This window comes from Suncus etruscus, chromosome 3 (genome assembly GCF_024139225.1).
Source record: "Suncus etruscus isolate mSunEtr1 chromosome 3, mSunEtr1.pri.cur, whole genome shotgun sequence".
NCBI classification, from domain to species: Eukaryota; Metazoa; Chordata; class Mammalia; order Eulipotyphla; family Soricidae; genus Suncus; species Suncus etruscus.
In genome coordinates, this window is record NC_064850.1 from 4,617,667 (window position 1) to 4,634,595 (window position 16,929).

Consider the following 16,929-nt stretch of genomic DNA (forward strand, 5'->3'; position numbering starts at 1 on the left):
CCTGCGCTAGCCTTGGACGGACCACGGTTCGATCCCCCGGTGTCCCATATGGTCCCCCAAGCCAGGAGCAACTTCTGAGCACATAGCCAGGAGTAACCCCTGAGCGTTACCGGGTGTGGCCCAAAAACCAAAAAAAAAAAAAAAAAAAAAAAGAAAACTAGTGTCTGTCTAGGATCTACCTCAGATCAATGGAATAGACTTGAGTATTCAGAGTATGACCCCCAGACATACAATCAATTAATCTTTGACAAAGGAGCAAGAAACACAGATAGAGCAAGGAAAGCCTCTTCAACAAGCAGTGCTGGGACAACTGGTCAGCTACATGTCAAAAAGTGAATTTGGACCTCCATCTCATGCCATGCACAAAGGTCAAATCCAAATGAATGAAAGACCTTGATACCAGACCTAGAACCACAAGGTATACTGAAGAAAATGTAGGTAAAACATTCCATGACATTGAGACTAAAGGCATCTTCAAGGAGGAAACAGCACTGTCCAAACAAGTGGAAGCAGAGATAAACAGATGGGACTATATTAAGCTGAGAAGCTTCTGCACCTCAAAGGAAATAGTGACTAGGATACAAAAGCCACACACAGAATGGGAGAAACTATTCACCTAATACCCATCAGATAAGGGCTAATATCTAAGATATACAAAGTACTGGCAGAACATAACAAGAAAAAAATCTAACCTCATCTAAAAATGAGAAGAAGAAATGGACACTTTCTCAAAGGAAAAATAGAGATGGCCAAAGGCACATGAAAAAAATGCTCCGCATCACACTAATCATCAGGGAGATGCAATTCAAAACAACTATGAGGTACCATCTCAAGCTACAAATACTGGCACACATCACAAAGAACAAGAACAATCAGTGCTGGTGGGGATGTGGGAAGAATGGAACTCTCATTCACTGCCAGAAGGAATGCCATCTAGTCCAGCCTTTCTGGAAAACAGTATGTATATTTCTTTAAAAAAAAAAAACTGGAAATTGAGATCCCATATGTTCCAGCAATATATCCTAGGGATATACCCTAGGAACACAAAACCACAACACAAAAATGCCTTCTGCACCCCTATGTTCATCGCAGTGCCATTTGCAGTAGTCAAACTCTGGAAACAACCCAGATGCCCAACAACAGACAAGTGGCTAAAGAAACTGTGGTACATCTACACAATTGAATACTATGCATCTGTTAGAAAAAATGAAGTCACGCAATATGCCCATGGATGGGTGGATGGACATGGAGACTACTATGATAAATGAAATAAATCAGAAGAAGAGAGATAGACACAGAGTAGCTCACTCATCTGTGAGATTTAAGAAAAATAAAAGACAGGATAGCAATATTATCCAGAGACAATAGAGATGAGGGCTGGAAGGACCAACACATGATATGAAGCTTACAACGAAAAGTGGTAAGTGCAGTTGGAGAATAGCTACACTAACAACTACCATGACAATGACAGAGAAATACAATGCCTGTCTCAGAGAGAGGCAGGGGATGTGGGAGGTGGGAAATGGGGGACACTGGTGGCAGGGAAGTTGCTCTGGTGAAAGGTGGTGTGCATTTTATGGCTGAAACCCAATTACAAACATGTTTGTAACCATGGTGTTTAAATAAAGAAATTATTTTTTAAAAAAGTCACAATTGTTGAAAGAGTTCTGTGTGTGATGTCAACAGTTCCTACTATAGCAACTTATCTGTCATAAGTGCTTCTGCGAGAGCATACATCGTGCAGGTGTATTTATGAATAGTTATCACTTCACAGAGCAGAAATGTCCTTTAATTTCAAAAAGAAAAAATAAGTGTCTTAATTTCACACTTTAATACACTATTTCTTTCAGAAGGCTATTGCTCTGCTCTTACTGGACATATACTATCATGTGTGTTCCTTTTTTTAAGAAACAATATATATCTGAATTATGCTATCTCCTTTTGCATTCCCTTATATCTCTCAACATTTTCATTTAATATGGAGTAAGCAAAGGCCAATTCAGAGCCAATATCTATTCTCATCAAGACTCATTTGATTAACCACCTAGGGGCTACCACTATGCCAGACTTGACAGCTACATTAAGAAACTTCCCACTTAGGGACATCTGCCATATAGCCATCTTCAGTATCTACTGACTGCTTTTGCTGACAGAGCAGTTCTTAATAGCAGTATGTGCCTTAGAGGATGCAAAAATAATATGTCTAGATTTATTTAGACCCTCAAGGTCTATAGATTTCATAGGCCCAGCTGGCCACCTTAAGTGAACATGTAGGGACATTTCCTTATCAATGACAATCACATTCTAAACCTGGATGGAAGTTCTGATGAACATCAGCATGCCCTACATTAATCTTCCAGATTTTATAAGATCACATACCAGGGGCCAGAGCAGTGGAGCAGTGATAGGGCATTTGCCTTGCTCGCGGCTGACCTAGGACGGACCACAGTTCGACCCCCCAGAGTCCCATATGGTCCCCCAAGCCAGGAGCGATTTCTGAGTGCTTAGCCAGGAGTAACCCCTGAGCATCACCAGGTGTGGTCCAAAAACCAAAACAAATCACATACCATCCAGGGGTCTTCAAACTACGGCCTGCAGGCCACATATTGTATTTATTCCCATTTTGTTTCTTCACTTCTAAATAAGATATATGCAGTGTGCATAGAAATTTGTTCATAATTTTTGTTTTTACTATAATCTGGCCCTCCAACAGTCTGAAGGACAGTGAACTGACCCCCTGTTTAAAAAGTTTGAGGACCCCCTGATAGACATTCTTTTAAAAGTCAGATTTTTTAAATTAATATATTTAATCACCATGATTACAAACATGTTTGTAGTTGGGTTTTAGTCATAAAATAGTACACACATCCCCTTCACCAGAAAACTTCCCACTATTAGGAAATGTTACCACTATTCCACAATTAGGGAATAAGTTTGTTGGGAAACTGACCCTCTTCTTGGGATCCTAATGGTCCCAGTGCCCCCAGAGTTAGCCCTGTGGTCACAGTACTTTGGGGTCTATTGAGGAAAAACAACACTGTAGAAAATTTATAGTCTTACATTTTTGGTATCCATTTCTTGATTGTTTCGCCTTTTAGTAAATTGGCATGGAGTTTTGGTAAAATCTGAAAATTATATTTGAAAATAAAATTTAATTAGGTAGAACCACTTAGGCTTTTCTCAAATGTATCCTTTTGGTGTGGATTGTTGTTGGATCATTTTGCCTTAAGTCCTGGCTCTTACTAGTTCATATGAAATTATATTGTGTTCATTTCTTTGTATGTTATGTATAAATTAGAAAAAGAAAATGTGTGAGTAACGTACAAAACAAAACTGGTCTTGTATTTTTCTCTAGATAAAAAATAAAGATAGTTTTTCATTGCCCTTCTGGCTGGCCATCTGGCCCAACCAGGAGAGAGGATAAAGGCTAAACATAAAAATTTTTACCATAATTCAAGTAACATATGAAGGAAGATTCTTCAGTTCGATAACATTGCTCAGTTCAAAGCTGGGTCTTAGAGAAGACATTTAAGTTTCTTGATATATATATATATATATATATATATATATAAACTTAAATGTACATATAAATATATATAATTATATATAAATATATATACAGGATATAGGTGGTGGCTAGATGTACTTAATGGGGCAGATAGAAATACATTCATTCCATTTTGGCTTGAAGCCAAAGAATTAATATCATCAATAAAGGAGGAAATCATCACGTGTCCTCCTTTACAGGAACCATCAGAGACTGAGTGTGCAAAAGATTTATTTGGTGGCCGACTTACTTCTGACATGATTGCAGAACAACAAGGACATTCAGACTTCTTCCAAATGCAAGAACTAAATTGGCCATCATCCTCCATTAGGTAAGATTTTAATCAAATAATATGGTGAAATTTGTAATTTTTAATGTTTATAATTAATACAAAGTATATCCAAATATAACAACTAAAAATATTATTCTGCTCTAAAATATTGCACTAACTTCAGCACACTTTGAAATGCAATCACACATTGTGATTTTAAACATCGTTATTTTATTTCTAAGGTCTTTATTTCCCTTATAACCAAACTTTTAAGCTTAGTACATGCTCACTAGGCTTACTCCTCATGTGCTCTATCAGTCTTGTGACATTTTTCTTCTACTTCTGCCATTTCTCTGATGCTATTCTCATGAATCGCTCTTTCTCAGGGAGATGCCCTTGGACGTATTTTATTTATAATAATCATTCTTCAGTCCAAACCTAGATTCTTCATTTTAAATATTCAGTTGTTCTTTAAACATCTTGGAAACAACAGCCATCTGTTTGTTGTTGCCCATCCAAAAATTTAGGAATTCTCTCTCTCTCTCTCTCTCTCTCTCTCTCTTTCTCTCTCTCTTTCTCTCTCCTCTTTCACTCCCTCTCTTTTTTTTTTATTTGGGGGGGGGGAGTTATACCTGGTAATACTCAGATGCTCAAAGCTTTACTCCTGATTCTGCTCAGTACCCTAGGTACTGAGGATCAAGCCTGGATCAGTTGTGTATAAGTCAAGTGATTTTTATATATTTCCCTTAATTCCCTCTTTATTTCCAGACTAATCATCACTAACCTAAATTGGAAGATGAACCATATTGTAAAACCATGTGGGAATCTTATATTGTGTTTTGTCTTAGAGAGTAATCTTCACTGAAATTTGTCTGTTATCTATACTACCTTCTACAATTCAAGTTTTACCATATCACTTTTCTTCTCAGCATTGTTCATTGACTTTTTTATTACATGCAGAATAATATTAAAAATTCTTTTATATGGCACATAAATTAATTTTCTTTTGTTTACATAATAATAATTTTTATTTTGACCAAAGTGGATGACATATCTTTCACAGTAATATTTTAGGTACATATTAACATTGAATCAGGGGATTCCCATTACCAAAGTTGTTCTCCCCTCCCCCTTGTTCCCAGCTTGCATCCCATATCCCTCTCCCTTACCCCCCCCCCCGCTCCGGCTGCTAGTATAAGTGGTCCCCTCTGTGTCTAGCTTGTTGTAGATTGGGTATCGATTCTTTTGTCGTTGACTTTGGATTTGGTGTTAAAGTCTGATCATTTTTATCACTACTTAGTGATCATACAACTGCTTGGTCTTGGTACCCTCCATTATTTCCCCCTCAATTTGAGAGGCGGAGCAAGATGTTTCAAGACATGTGATTCATTTGAAGAGAAGACAAGCAATAAAATGGGATAAAAATCAAGCAAGCTGAAAATGGGCAGAGTTCTTAGAGGCTCTCAACATCAGTTTGAGAGAAGGAAGGGAGAAAGGAAGAGAAACACCACAGCAATATAAAAAGAAAAATCAAACAAAAAATCCAGACTACTACAGTAATAAAGACAAGCACCACATAACTACAGTCCTGGAATAAAAGCAAAGTGGAGCACAAAAATAAATAGATAAATAAATAATTTATATTGTGCTGCTTCTTTTTTTTTCTTCTGCATAGGCACAGTAAATAATGGGGAAATTAGAGGAAGAATTCTCTTGGCCTAAAAGATACAGGGTTTCTCCGCCCTTGAAGTACACTGTCATGGGAAAAACTCATAAATTAATTTCCAACTGAATAACCATGGGGTACAAAACTTAAAAATTGTTGAAGTTGAGTTTTAGAGATATTCCAACACCAGAGTTCATTCGCCACCATCAGTATCTTTAATTTCCTTCCCATCACCACCCCTCCCTCAGCCTGCCTCTACAGAGGATGCTTCTCTTTTTTTTCCTTTTAGTCACCATGGTTTGCAATTCTGTCACTGAGGGGGTATAATGCATAGTACTTTACATCTTTTCAGCACCCAATTTTTGTTCATAGTGATAATTTCCACTCTAATTGTCATAGCGTTTCCTTCTCCATTTTTTTAAATTTATTTATTTTTATTTTTTGTGGGCCACACCCATTGACGCTCAGGGTTTACTACTGGCTATGCGTTCAGAAATCGCTCCTGGCTTGGGGGACCATATGGGATGCTGGGGGATTGAACCGTGGTTCGTTCTAGGCTAGCACTTGCAAGATAGACGCCTTACCCCTAGCGCCACCACTCTGGCCCGTTTCCTTCTCTATGCTAACTGCATTCCCTTCCCACAAATTCTTAAAGTCAGAAATTTCTTTTGTGTTTATATATGCCACATCCAGTAGTGCTCAGTGGTCACTTCTGACCTCATTCAGGAATAACTCCTGGGGGGTTCAAGGGGCCTTATAAGATTTGGGGGATTGAACCCTGGTTGACCACCTGCAGAATAAACCCTCTATGCACTTTACATATTGCTACAGTCACAAGTCCAGAATTTTTAATATTCTATTATCTTAATCTCAATCATTAGGTGACACTACATGTTTATTTATACCTGTTCCACCCTGTAACTTTTGTAATTATCTGACTGTCTGTATATTCTCTAAGTATCCATTTAAGATCTTTTCTCCAGGGTCCCAGAAATATAATATAGGAGATAAGTCACTTTCCTTGGATTCTGCTTTATCTAGTTCAAATTCCCAACACCAGATATGGTTCCCCCCACCAAGTGCCTAACCACAAAGTTAGAAGTAAGCCCTGAGTACTGCTTGGTGTAGCTCAAAAACCCTCTAAAATTTTCCTAACTTCTTCCTATGTGAAGTCACCATTTGCTTCCTCCTTAGAGTTCTTTTCCTTTAAAACTCCATTACATCTAACTCTAAAACTTTTCCTTTTTTAATATAGTTTTTCCAAATCTCATTTCTTAAGGACAGTGTCTTTTCATATTTGTTGTTGCCTTTCAGAAAATTCTAGAAAAAAATATGTTAAATTAATAAAGATGGTTAAGGCATGTTCGTTTAACTTTAATTTATTAATTTTATTTTATCCAACAATACCACTGCTAGGGATATACCCTAGGAACATAAAAACACAATACAAAAAATGCCCTCTGCATTCCTATACTCATTGCAGTGCTATTTACAATAGCCAGAATCTGGAAATAGCCCAGATGCGTGACAACAGAAGAGTGACTAAAGAAATTGGTACAGGGGCCGGGCGGTGGCGCTCGAGGTAAGGTGCCTGCCTTACCTGCGCTAGCCTAGGAGACGGACCGCGGTTCGATCCCCCGGCGTCCCATATGGTCCCCCAAGCCAGGAGCGACTTCTGAGCGCATAGCCAGGAGTAACCCCTGAGCGTCACCGGGTGTGGCCCAAAAACCAAAAAAAAAAAAAAAAAAAAAAAAAAAAGAAATTGGTACATCTACACAATGGAATACTATCCAGCCGTTAGGAAATTTTAAGTCATGAAATCTTCCTAAACATATTATGCTGAGTAAAATGCATCAGAGGGAGAGAAATAGACATAAAATAGTCTCACTCATCTATGGGATATAAGAAAAATAAGAGACAATGTGGTAATAATACCCAGAGACCTTAGAGATGAGAGCTGGAAGGATCAGTGCGTGACATGGAGCTTATCACAAAGAGTGGTGAGTGCAGTTAGAGAAATAGCTACACTGACAATTACCATGACAGTGATAGTGAGAGAGAGAAAGAAGAGTAGAGGAGAGGAGAGGGGAGGGGAGGGGAGGGGAGGAGAGGAGAATGGAGGGGAGGGGAGAGGGGAGAATATATGGTCTGAAGACAGGCAGGGGGTGGAAAAGGAAGGAAATGGGATACATTGGTGTTGGGAAAATTGTACTGGTGAAATGGGGTGGACATTCTATGACTGAAACCCAACTATGAACATTTTTGTAACCACGATGCTCAAGTAAAGAAATTATTAAATATAGAATAAAATAAAAACTGCAGTCTGGCAGGCAGCTTTTTCTCTCTCGGCTTGATGAGACTGATTACTACTCTGCCATGCATAGTTTACTCTCAGCTTTAGGTGACCATGCTCCAGATCTACTTTCCCTGCGTGGAAATATGGCTTTTGCAGCCATTACAATCTGCATTTCCCCTTTCTTCCTAACTTCTTGCATTTCAGTAAAATTATAATTGTGTTTACTTTGTCTAAATTTAGAACTGTGGATTTGATTCCAGTGGACCAATTTCGAAATGTGTGTAATGTGAATTTACAGAACAATAACCTCACTTCGTTTAGTGGATTAATCTATCTGCCCAGTGTGAAGGTGAGTCACTCACAAATTTTCCATTAAAATTTACACTGCAATGGATAAAAGTATTTTTGGGGATCAAGAGTTGACTCAAGGGACCAGAGCATATATTCTGCATGAAAGAGCTCCAAGTTCTTTCCCTAACAACTATGACTACTATATGGTCCCCAAGCACTTCTGGAAATATCCCTGCCCAACTGGGTACAACCCAAAGAATTTTCATGTCATGTTCCAAAATAAGAGAGATTATTCTGAATTTTTTTCACAAAGCAAGAAAATTACTACCTTCCAAAATCATTGTGTTGACTTTGGTTTTATGTAGTTGTCTTATGAGTAGTAAATCTTGCTTTATAGTGAGCCAAGATGGAATTCTGCCTCTGTAGGAATTGGTGTGAACTATAGTTGCAGAACAAGTTCTCTAGCCAACATCTCTGTTCATGGTTTAGTGTTTGTTTTATGGAAATTAATTTTTATTTTAAAAATTTAAAAAACTTATGATAGTTTGAAGCACTATTCATTGATTAACACTCGCAGTTACTACACTAGTCACTTCACCTGTGTTTCAAGACCCTCCACCATTATTGTGTGATCTCTCTCCCTCTTCCTTCATTCTCTGTTCCTCCTCAGTTGTATTGATCATCTCATGACTTGTTTGTATCAGGTATTGTCTTTATAATCTTCACATATGGGTGAGATCATTTATCTTTTACTTTTTGACTCATTTACCACATCCTGCCACCTTCCAGTTCCATCTAAGTTGAAGCAGACCTCAAATTTTTCCTGAGACCACTACTGGGGCCCTTTAAACACAGGGAAAGTCAATCTCTTTAACTAAGAAGTCAACTCCTCTAAACAAGGTTTGAAGTCAAGAGTGGCTGACTAAAAAAAAACTGAGAAGTTTTAGAGAGTATCCATAATTTTTTTGAAATATTGTTAATTTCCCAATGTATTATGCAATAAAACACATTCAAAATCAAATCTACACAAGTTAAAATATAAAAATTTGTCATTGGTAACCAGGAATGTGGCTTAGTGGTAAAATAATTACCTTGCACATGTGAGACCTGGGTCAGATCCCCAGCAACAAAATTGTCGTTATTATCTTTGATATATTATGTTGTATAGTCCAATTGTCATCCTGACTTTCTAATACTTTGTAGGCTATTGGTGACCATCCAAGTTATATGCAGCAATAGTGTCTAACTGATGGCATACTCTTTCTGTAGGTGTTATGCCTCAACTATAATCACATTGAATCAATCATGCCTAAACTAAAGCCTCAAGCTCACTTAACCAACAGACAACTGCTCTACCAGAAAGTTTCTTCAAGTGGCTATGGACAAACAGCCTCAAAATTGAATAAGTATTATTCTCTTTTATATAATCATAAATAATTTGGGGTAGGAATTTTAAAAGCAGATAAATGATAATAGCATATTTCACTTAAATTTAAAAACAATATGTGTCAAAAATAAACCTCATGAATAAAATGATCTTTAAAATATCCTTTGGTTGTTAAACTTTTTATTTCAGGCACCACGATATACAAAATGTTAATGGTAGGACTCATAAAAAAAAATACCACAACATCATTTTCACCATGTTCCTTTTTCTTTGCTATTTCCCTGCTTTCTTCATTTTGTATCCATATTATAAGAATAGAAAACAAATAGCTTTGGGCCAGAGCAGGTGGCGCAAGCGGTAAGGCATCTATCTGTCTGCCTTGCCTGCACTAGTCTAGGACGGACCTCAGTTCGTTCCCCCGGTGTTCCATATGGTCCCTCAAGCTAGGAGCTATTTCTGAGTACACAGTTAGGTGTAACCCTGAGCATCAAGTGGGCGTGGCCCAAAAACAAAAACAAAACAAAAAATAAAAAGCAAATAGCAAACAAACAACAACAAAAAACCTTGTATATTTAATTACCTTCTATTTCATTTTGGTTGCAGAAGGAGAAACCTTGAGCCACACTCAATAGTGCTCAAAGGCTAAAGAGATCACTCCTAGTGGTGCTCAGGGAACCAGATAGTGCTGAGGACTGAACCCCAAGCCTTCAGGCATATGCACAGCCTCTTGGCACTATCTCTTTATCCCTACAATTCTTTTATAAGACTGAAATAGTTTATATTTCCATAACATCAGATCCCCTTAGTTTATTCTTCTGTAATTGTTTAAGTATATTGACAAAGCTAGGCAACCATTACTACATTTAATTTCAAAACAGTGTTATCATCCTACCAAAAAAAAAAAAAAAGAACTTTATATAGATAGAAGCATGAACTAAAGTTCCTTTTGGGGAGAGAAAGGGAAGGTGTCAGGATGGGTAAGTTGGGTCATACTAAGCACTGCCCAATGGCTATTCTTAACTCTATGCTTAGGAGTGACCCCTGTTGGTGCTCAGGGTACTATATACAGTGCCTGGAATAAACCTGTCTCAGCCATTTGCAAAGCAAGCACTTTAGCGCTTGTACTGTCTCACTGATCCTGATTGAAATTTCTTTTGACCTCTCTTTGTTCATCTGTTTGTTTTTTCTAAATTGTCTAGTCACTTAATACCCAGTATCAATGAAAAAGATGTTTTATGAAGAAGACAAAGACATACCTTCTACCTTCTGACACATTTTTGGTAGAACATCAAAATATTCTAGAGTACTTTGGTTCTGATTTTCCCAGTGAAAAAAATTCCTCATGTTTTATCATCCCCACCAAAATATAATTAAAATATACTAACACCAATTTAAATATACAATTTAGTGAATTTTTAACAAAAACTTTCAACATTACAGTTGAGGTACAAGCCATTCTTATTCCAAAATCTTCTCATTTTGCATTGCAAAACCCCAGTAACCTCTCCCTGTCAGCTACCACCACTGTGTTGTATTCTATAACTATAATTTATCCTTTTCCCTAGAGTTTTTTATTATTGGACTCCATGGTAAATAATCTTGTGTGTATCACTTCTTTCAGAGGTTTGCTCTGAGAATTGCTGTGTCTAATGAGCTTTACTTTACTGTCAAGTAGTATTCCATTCATTATATAGGCATGTCTTATTTTTTTGTGCCCCAATTTACTGTTCTTTGCAGACATTGCACTTAGCATAAATGGAAAGTCTATGGCAGCCATCCATTGTGCAAGTTTGTAAGTGTTATTGTTATAGAAGTATGTGCTCACTTAAGTCTTTCACATTTTGATAATCATTTTTAATTGTGTGTACGTGATGTGGTCTTTGTGACCAGTTATATTTTATTTTGTTTTTGTAATTATTTTGGAGGGCTACAAACTTTCAACATAATATTGAGAACTTAACTTATAAATGTGTATATGTTCTAACTGCTCCACCAACCACTATTCCCAATATATCTTACCTCCACTGTCCCTATTCCGTAAATACATCATTTTCAAAGTTGGGCTAACAAATAACCCTACAAAGACCTTCTAAGTGTTCACGTGAAAAAAAAAGTCAAATTTCTTTCAGCTTAAGTCAAAAGCTGTAATGATTAAACTCAGTAAGAAGATATGTTGAAAATCCAGGTGGACTGAAAGCTAAGCCTTTTGCACTAAACAGACAAATGGTGTATGAAAAGGAAAAGTTCTGAAAGGAAATTGAATGTGCTACTCTAGTGAACACACAAATGGAAGGGCAGCAAAACAAACATGCTGCCTGTACAGAAAAAGAAGATCAAACTAGCCACAGCATTCTCCCAAACCAAAGTCAAATTCAGAGCAAGGCCTTAACTCTTTGAGCCTTTGGAGACATGTGAAAAGGTACAGAAGAAAAGTCTGAATTAAGTAGAAGTTGTTTCATGAAGTTCCAGGAAAGAAAATATTTCTTAATGACAGCAAAGTAAAAATGATTTTCATTTTCATTCTCTTTTTCTTTATCTCTCCCTCCTTTTTACCATCTCTCCTCCCTCCCTCCCTCCCTCCCTCCCTCCCTCCCTCCCTCCCTCCCTCCCTCCCTCCCTCCCTCCTTCCTTCCTTCCTTCCTTCCTTCCTTCCTTCCTTCCTTCCTTCCTTCCTTCCTTCCTTCCTTCCTTCCTTCCTTCCTTCCTTCCTTCTCTCGCCAGTGATGCTTGGGGTCTACTTCCACTTGCACTGTGTTTGTACAGGGAAATCATTCCTACTGACACTCACGAGGCCATGTGATACCCTGGAAGTTTGAACCCAACCTGCCCACATGCAAAGCCTCCACTCAGCACATTGAACTATCTCTCCTAAACGATGGACATTCAATGTGGACAAAACAACTCTTACATTGGGACATAATGCCACTTAGAACTTGCATGACTATAAAGAAGTCTGCCAGACCTCAGAACTTCAAAGAACAGGTTGACTCTCATTAAAGGTTAATACAACATTAAGTGGAAGCTAATGCCCATTCACCATTCCAAACATTTTAGGGTCCTTAAGATTACTCTGAATCTACTCTTTGTGTGCTCTACATAGATGGAATAATAAAGTCTATATGGTGGCGGCTATGTTTGCAAAACGGTATCCTGAATATTTTAATCCTGCTGCTGGGAACTAGTACTTAGAAAGAGTCTAGATATTATTACTTATTGATAATGTTCATTGATTATTACCCAAGATCTCTTGATGGAAATATTCAAGGTAATTAATACAGTTTTCATGCCTGCTCTCACAATACTGGCTCTACAGTCCAGGGATCAAGAAGTGACTTGTACTTTCCAATGTTATTATTGGAATTAAATACACTTTGTATGGCTGTAGCTTCCATAGATAGTGACTCTGCTAATGGTTCTGGGAAAAGTCAATTGAAAACCCTCTGGATGGATTCAGCATTCTAGTTGCCATCAAAATGTCAGTGGTTTGTGGGAGATTGTTACAAATCATCATTAACAGAATTATGGGAAAAGTTGATTATTTTGAAGGATTCAGAACTTCATGAGAAGCAGTAAAGGTATTCCTTAAATAAAGGACTAGTCATAATTATTTTATAAATTTATTAGCTATCTCACTAGCCCTAGTACACATTTTATTTAATGGATTTTGTGGGATAGATAACTACAAGATCATAGTATTAGAAGATGCATTTTTACTTATTCTTTTCTAATCTGAATATCATAATTTTTGCCAGATTATGCCATTCATTTCAGTTGACTTTTTGTGTCCTTTATTCCTTACCATTTAAAGAAAAATGTCTTATGTAAGATATAAAGAGACAATATGTAGTAGTTCTAATTCTGATTTTTTGGTAAATATATTCTTTTTATTACCATACTTTATTAAGTTTATTTGAAATTATATTTGTGCACTGAAATTTACCTTTATGTTTCAGAGAAACAGTGAACAGTGAAAATTTGCCTACCATAATGCACAGTTTAGAAGTTCTTCATTTGGGTTACAATGGAATTTGTAACTTAATTGACCTCCAACTTAACAGACTAAGAAATCTAAAATTTCTATTTCTACAGGGTAAGTATTGTTAATGTGAAAGTTTCATATTAAAAATGAATTTCATCATTACTTTCTTAAACTTGACAAAGTATCAACTTTTATTATTAAAAATAGATTTGGGGCTGTAGTGGTGGCACAAGCAGTAGGGCATTTGCCTTGCACGTGCTAACCTAGGACGAACCGTGATTCAATCCCCTGGCATCCCATATGGTCCCCCACGCCAGGAACGATTTCTGAGTACCTAGCCAGGAGTAAGCGCTGAGCATCACTGGGTGTGGTCCCCCCAAAAAATAGATTTTTGAGGAACTAGAAAGATAATGTAGTGGATATGTCTTGAATACAGTCAATACATATTTGATTTCTACCATCCCATATGATTCCCAAGTACCATCAGGAATAATTTATGAATATATAGCCAGGAATAAGCCCTCAGTATCACTAGGTGTGGCCCCTCAAAAAAAAATAAAGAAAACAAAAAGAATTTATCACTCTCTAGACAAAATATCAAGCTTTAGTTAAGACAGATTGAGAAAAAGAATAATCACAAATGGTTTTTATATAAATAATGTAAATATGATATTTCAGGATTAAAGAATATTATACAATAGTCCTATAAAATGCTTTATTTTAGGCATTATATATGGATTTATGTTTATATATCATAGTCAGTGAAAATTCAAAAAAGTAGCCAGTGATTAACTCACAAGTGCTTCTTTTTTTTTTTTTTTTTTTTTTTTGGTTTTGGTTTTTGGGTCACACCTGGCAGTGCTCAGGAGTTACTCCTGGCTCTATGCTTAGAAATCACTCCTGGCAGGCTCAGGGGACCATATGGGATGCTGGGATTCGAACCACCATCCTTCTGTATTCAAGGCAAACGCCTTACCTCCATGCTATCTCTCCAGCTCCTCCTTCTTATTCTTTTTATTTCCAGTAAAAGAAATAGTTTACTTCCTGTAAACTACATTTCCATTTATCCTGGGTAATGTTATTTTTGATACTTAAAATAATGTTATTAAAATATTAAAAATTATTTATATTGAGTACATTTGGGCTATTTGACATAAGAGACATCTTTTTTTCAGGGAATGAAATCAGTCAAGTGGAAGGCCTTGACAGCTTAGTACAGCTTCAGGAACTGGTTGTGGACCGTAACCGCATCAAAGCATTCAATGACAGTGCCTTTGCCAAACCGAGCTCCCTCTTGGCACTTCGCCTGGAAGAAAATAGGTTACGGGAGTTAAATAAATTGCAACCATTGGTAAAATTAGAGAGGCTTTTCCTAGGATATAATAAAATACAGGTAATATTATTTTATTATGGAATTTACAAGTCTTTGTTCTAAACATTTCAAACACATCACTAAAATTTAGCTAGCAATACTTAACTGTTAATGTCAGGGAAATGTTCATCCTACTTCTAGATTTACAAAGCTAACTCAACCTAGTTCTATCTACCCCTTACACTTAGAGCTAAATGGCATACAACTGCTAAATGGTATGTTCCAAGACTGGAAGTACTTTCTCAAAAATTTATTCTAGTTCCAGAAAGACAGAAGAAATTTAGGGACCAGAGCAAAAACACAATGGGTAGGGCATCTGCCTTGCATTCAACTGACCTGGGTTCTATCCCTGTCATCCCATATGGTCCCCTGTGCTTGCCAGGAGTGATTTCTGATTACAGAGAAACTCCTCAATGCCATATATATATTTAAAAAAAAAGAACTCTAAATTAGAATAATTTTAATTTGTTGGAAAAGTTTTCCAGTCATAGTAATTGAGCTGATCCAAATTATTATTGTGAAATCAGATCTTATCTGTTACCAAATTTTACCAATATAATCTCAAGAATATATAGGGGCTGAGACATTTCAGGATTTGAACTGAATATTAAGAATTTTGAGGAATATAGTATTTTAAGTAGAAATAAAACACCACCTGAATATTTTTCTTTTTTTTTTTTTTTTTGGTTTTTTTGGGCCACACCCGGCGGTGCTCAGGGGTTACTCCTGGCTGTCTGCTCAGAAATAGCTCCTGGCAGGCACGGGGGACCATATGGGACACCGGGATTTGAACCAACCACCTTTGGTCCTGGATCGGCTGTTTGCAAGGCAAACGCCGCTGTGCTATTTCTCCGGGCCCCTGAATATTTTTCTAAAGTAAATCTATGGCCAAGAATTTCTCAGTCCTTCCATATCTCACACAACAGTCTAGCATAAGATAAAATCAGAGCTCTTCAAGAGAAATTCTGCGTGGGAGTCATCTTATCATAGACGAATGGTTCAATAATGAAGCATCTCTATTTTATTCTTGAGGTTATACAGCATTTTATCAGCCAGTCCTGGCGATTGTATATATATATATATATATATATATATATATATATATATGTATGTATGTATGTATATACAATAGTATATTTACAATAAGCCACAACTAGAGCTAAGAGCATAAACTTCTAATAGTACCTCATACATAAGGACATTCTTCCTATTTTATATAACACTTAGTAGCATGCTTACAGGAGATTAGGCATGGGTGCCTGCTTTTCCCTAGGAGTGTTCTGTGAAATGAAAGGGTGGTTGGTCTTCCCTTAACTTAAATTGAATAAGACCTATAAGAGTTTGTTTTCGAATTTTAAAATAGCTAACGTCCTCTATATGATAAATCATAGAATAAACTCCTTTTTTATTTATATACTTAAAACTTAGCATTTATATGGACCATTTTAACATTATATTATTACTATTGTAATACCTTAAAATGTCCATAAGATTTGACTTCAGAAAAATAAACTCAGAGCAATAAAAAGATTAATTTATAGATTGTTTATTTCTACTTAAATTACTATAGTCCTCAAAATTCTTAACCTTTAGTTCTCATTTCTTTTGGGGAGAGATTTCTATAGATTGATACCAACATAGGTAGGTTGATACCAACATTAATTTCCATAATTGGGCAAACAGATCATAAGCCTTCATTGGCTAAAAGCTCATGAACTAGAAGTAACAAAGCTAAGTTAAAAAAAAAAACAATACTTCGGTGAAGGTATCTGCAATATCTATCGACTCACTTTAAAATCCTCCATAAATTGTATGTTCTTCATAGTATATTCATGTTTTTTATTTGGCCATTATGATCAATAATATATTTAGGGGCTGGAGCGGTGGTGCTAGAGGTAAGGCATCTGCTTTGAAAGGGCTAGCCTAGGACAGACCCCTTGTGTCCCACATGGTCCCCCAAGCCAGGAGTAACCCCTGAGCGTCAACAGGTGTGGCCAAAAAAATGAAAAAAAAATTTATATATAGTCTTCCTTTTGCAGGAATAATAAACAACTACAACTAAAATAGGACTATTATTATTACATATTCTTTTGTTTTGGGACTAAACTGGCTGTGCTCAG

General features: G+C 36.7%; 1 protein-coding gene across 1 annotated transcript in view; it reads left to right on the forward strand.

The window, feature by feature from the left end:
• LRRC9 (leucine rich repeat containing 9) overlaps nucleotides 1-16,929 on the forward strand; it is a 108,967-nt gene that overhangs the window by 53,957 nt on the left and 38,081 nt on the right. Inside the window, exons 23-27 of the mRNA XM_049770250.1 lie at nucleotides 3,748-3,878; nucleotides 8,021-8,129; nucleotides 9,341-9,477; nucleotides 13,412-13,548; nucleotides 14,613-14,830. Of these exons, the coding sequence (XP_049626207.1) occupies nucleotides 3,748-3,878; nucleotides 8,021-8,129; nucleotides 9,341-9,477; nucleotides 13,412-13,548; nucleotides 14,613-14,830 (732 nt within the window). The remainder of the gene's footprint in view (nucleotides 1-3,747; nucleotides 3,879-8,020; nucleotides 8,130-9,340; nucleotides 9,478-13,411; nucleotides 13,549-14,612; nucleotides 14,831-16,929) is intronic.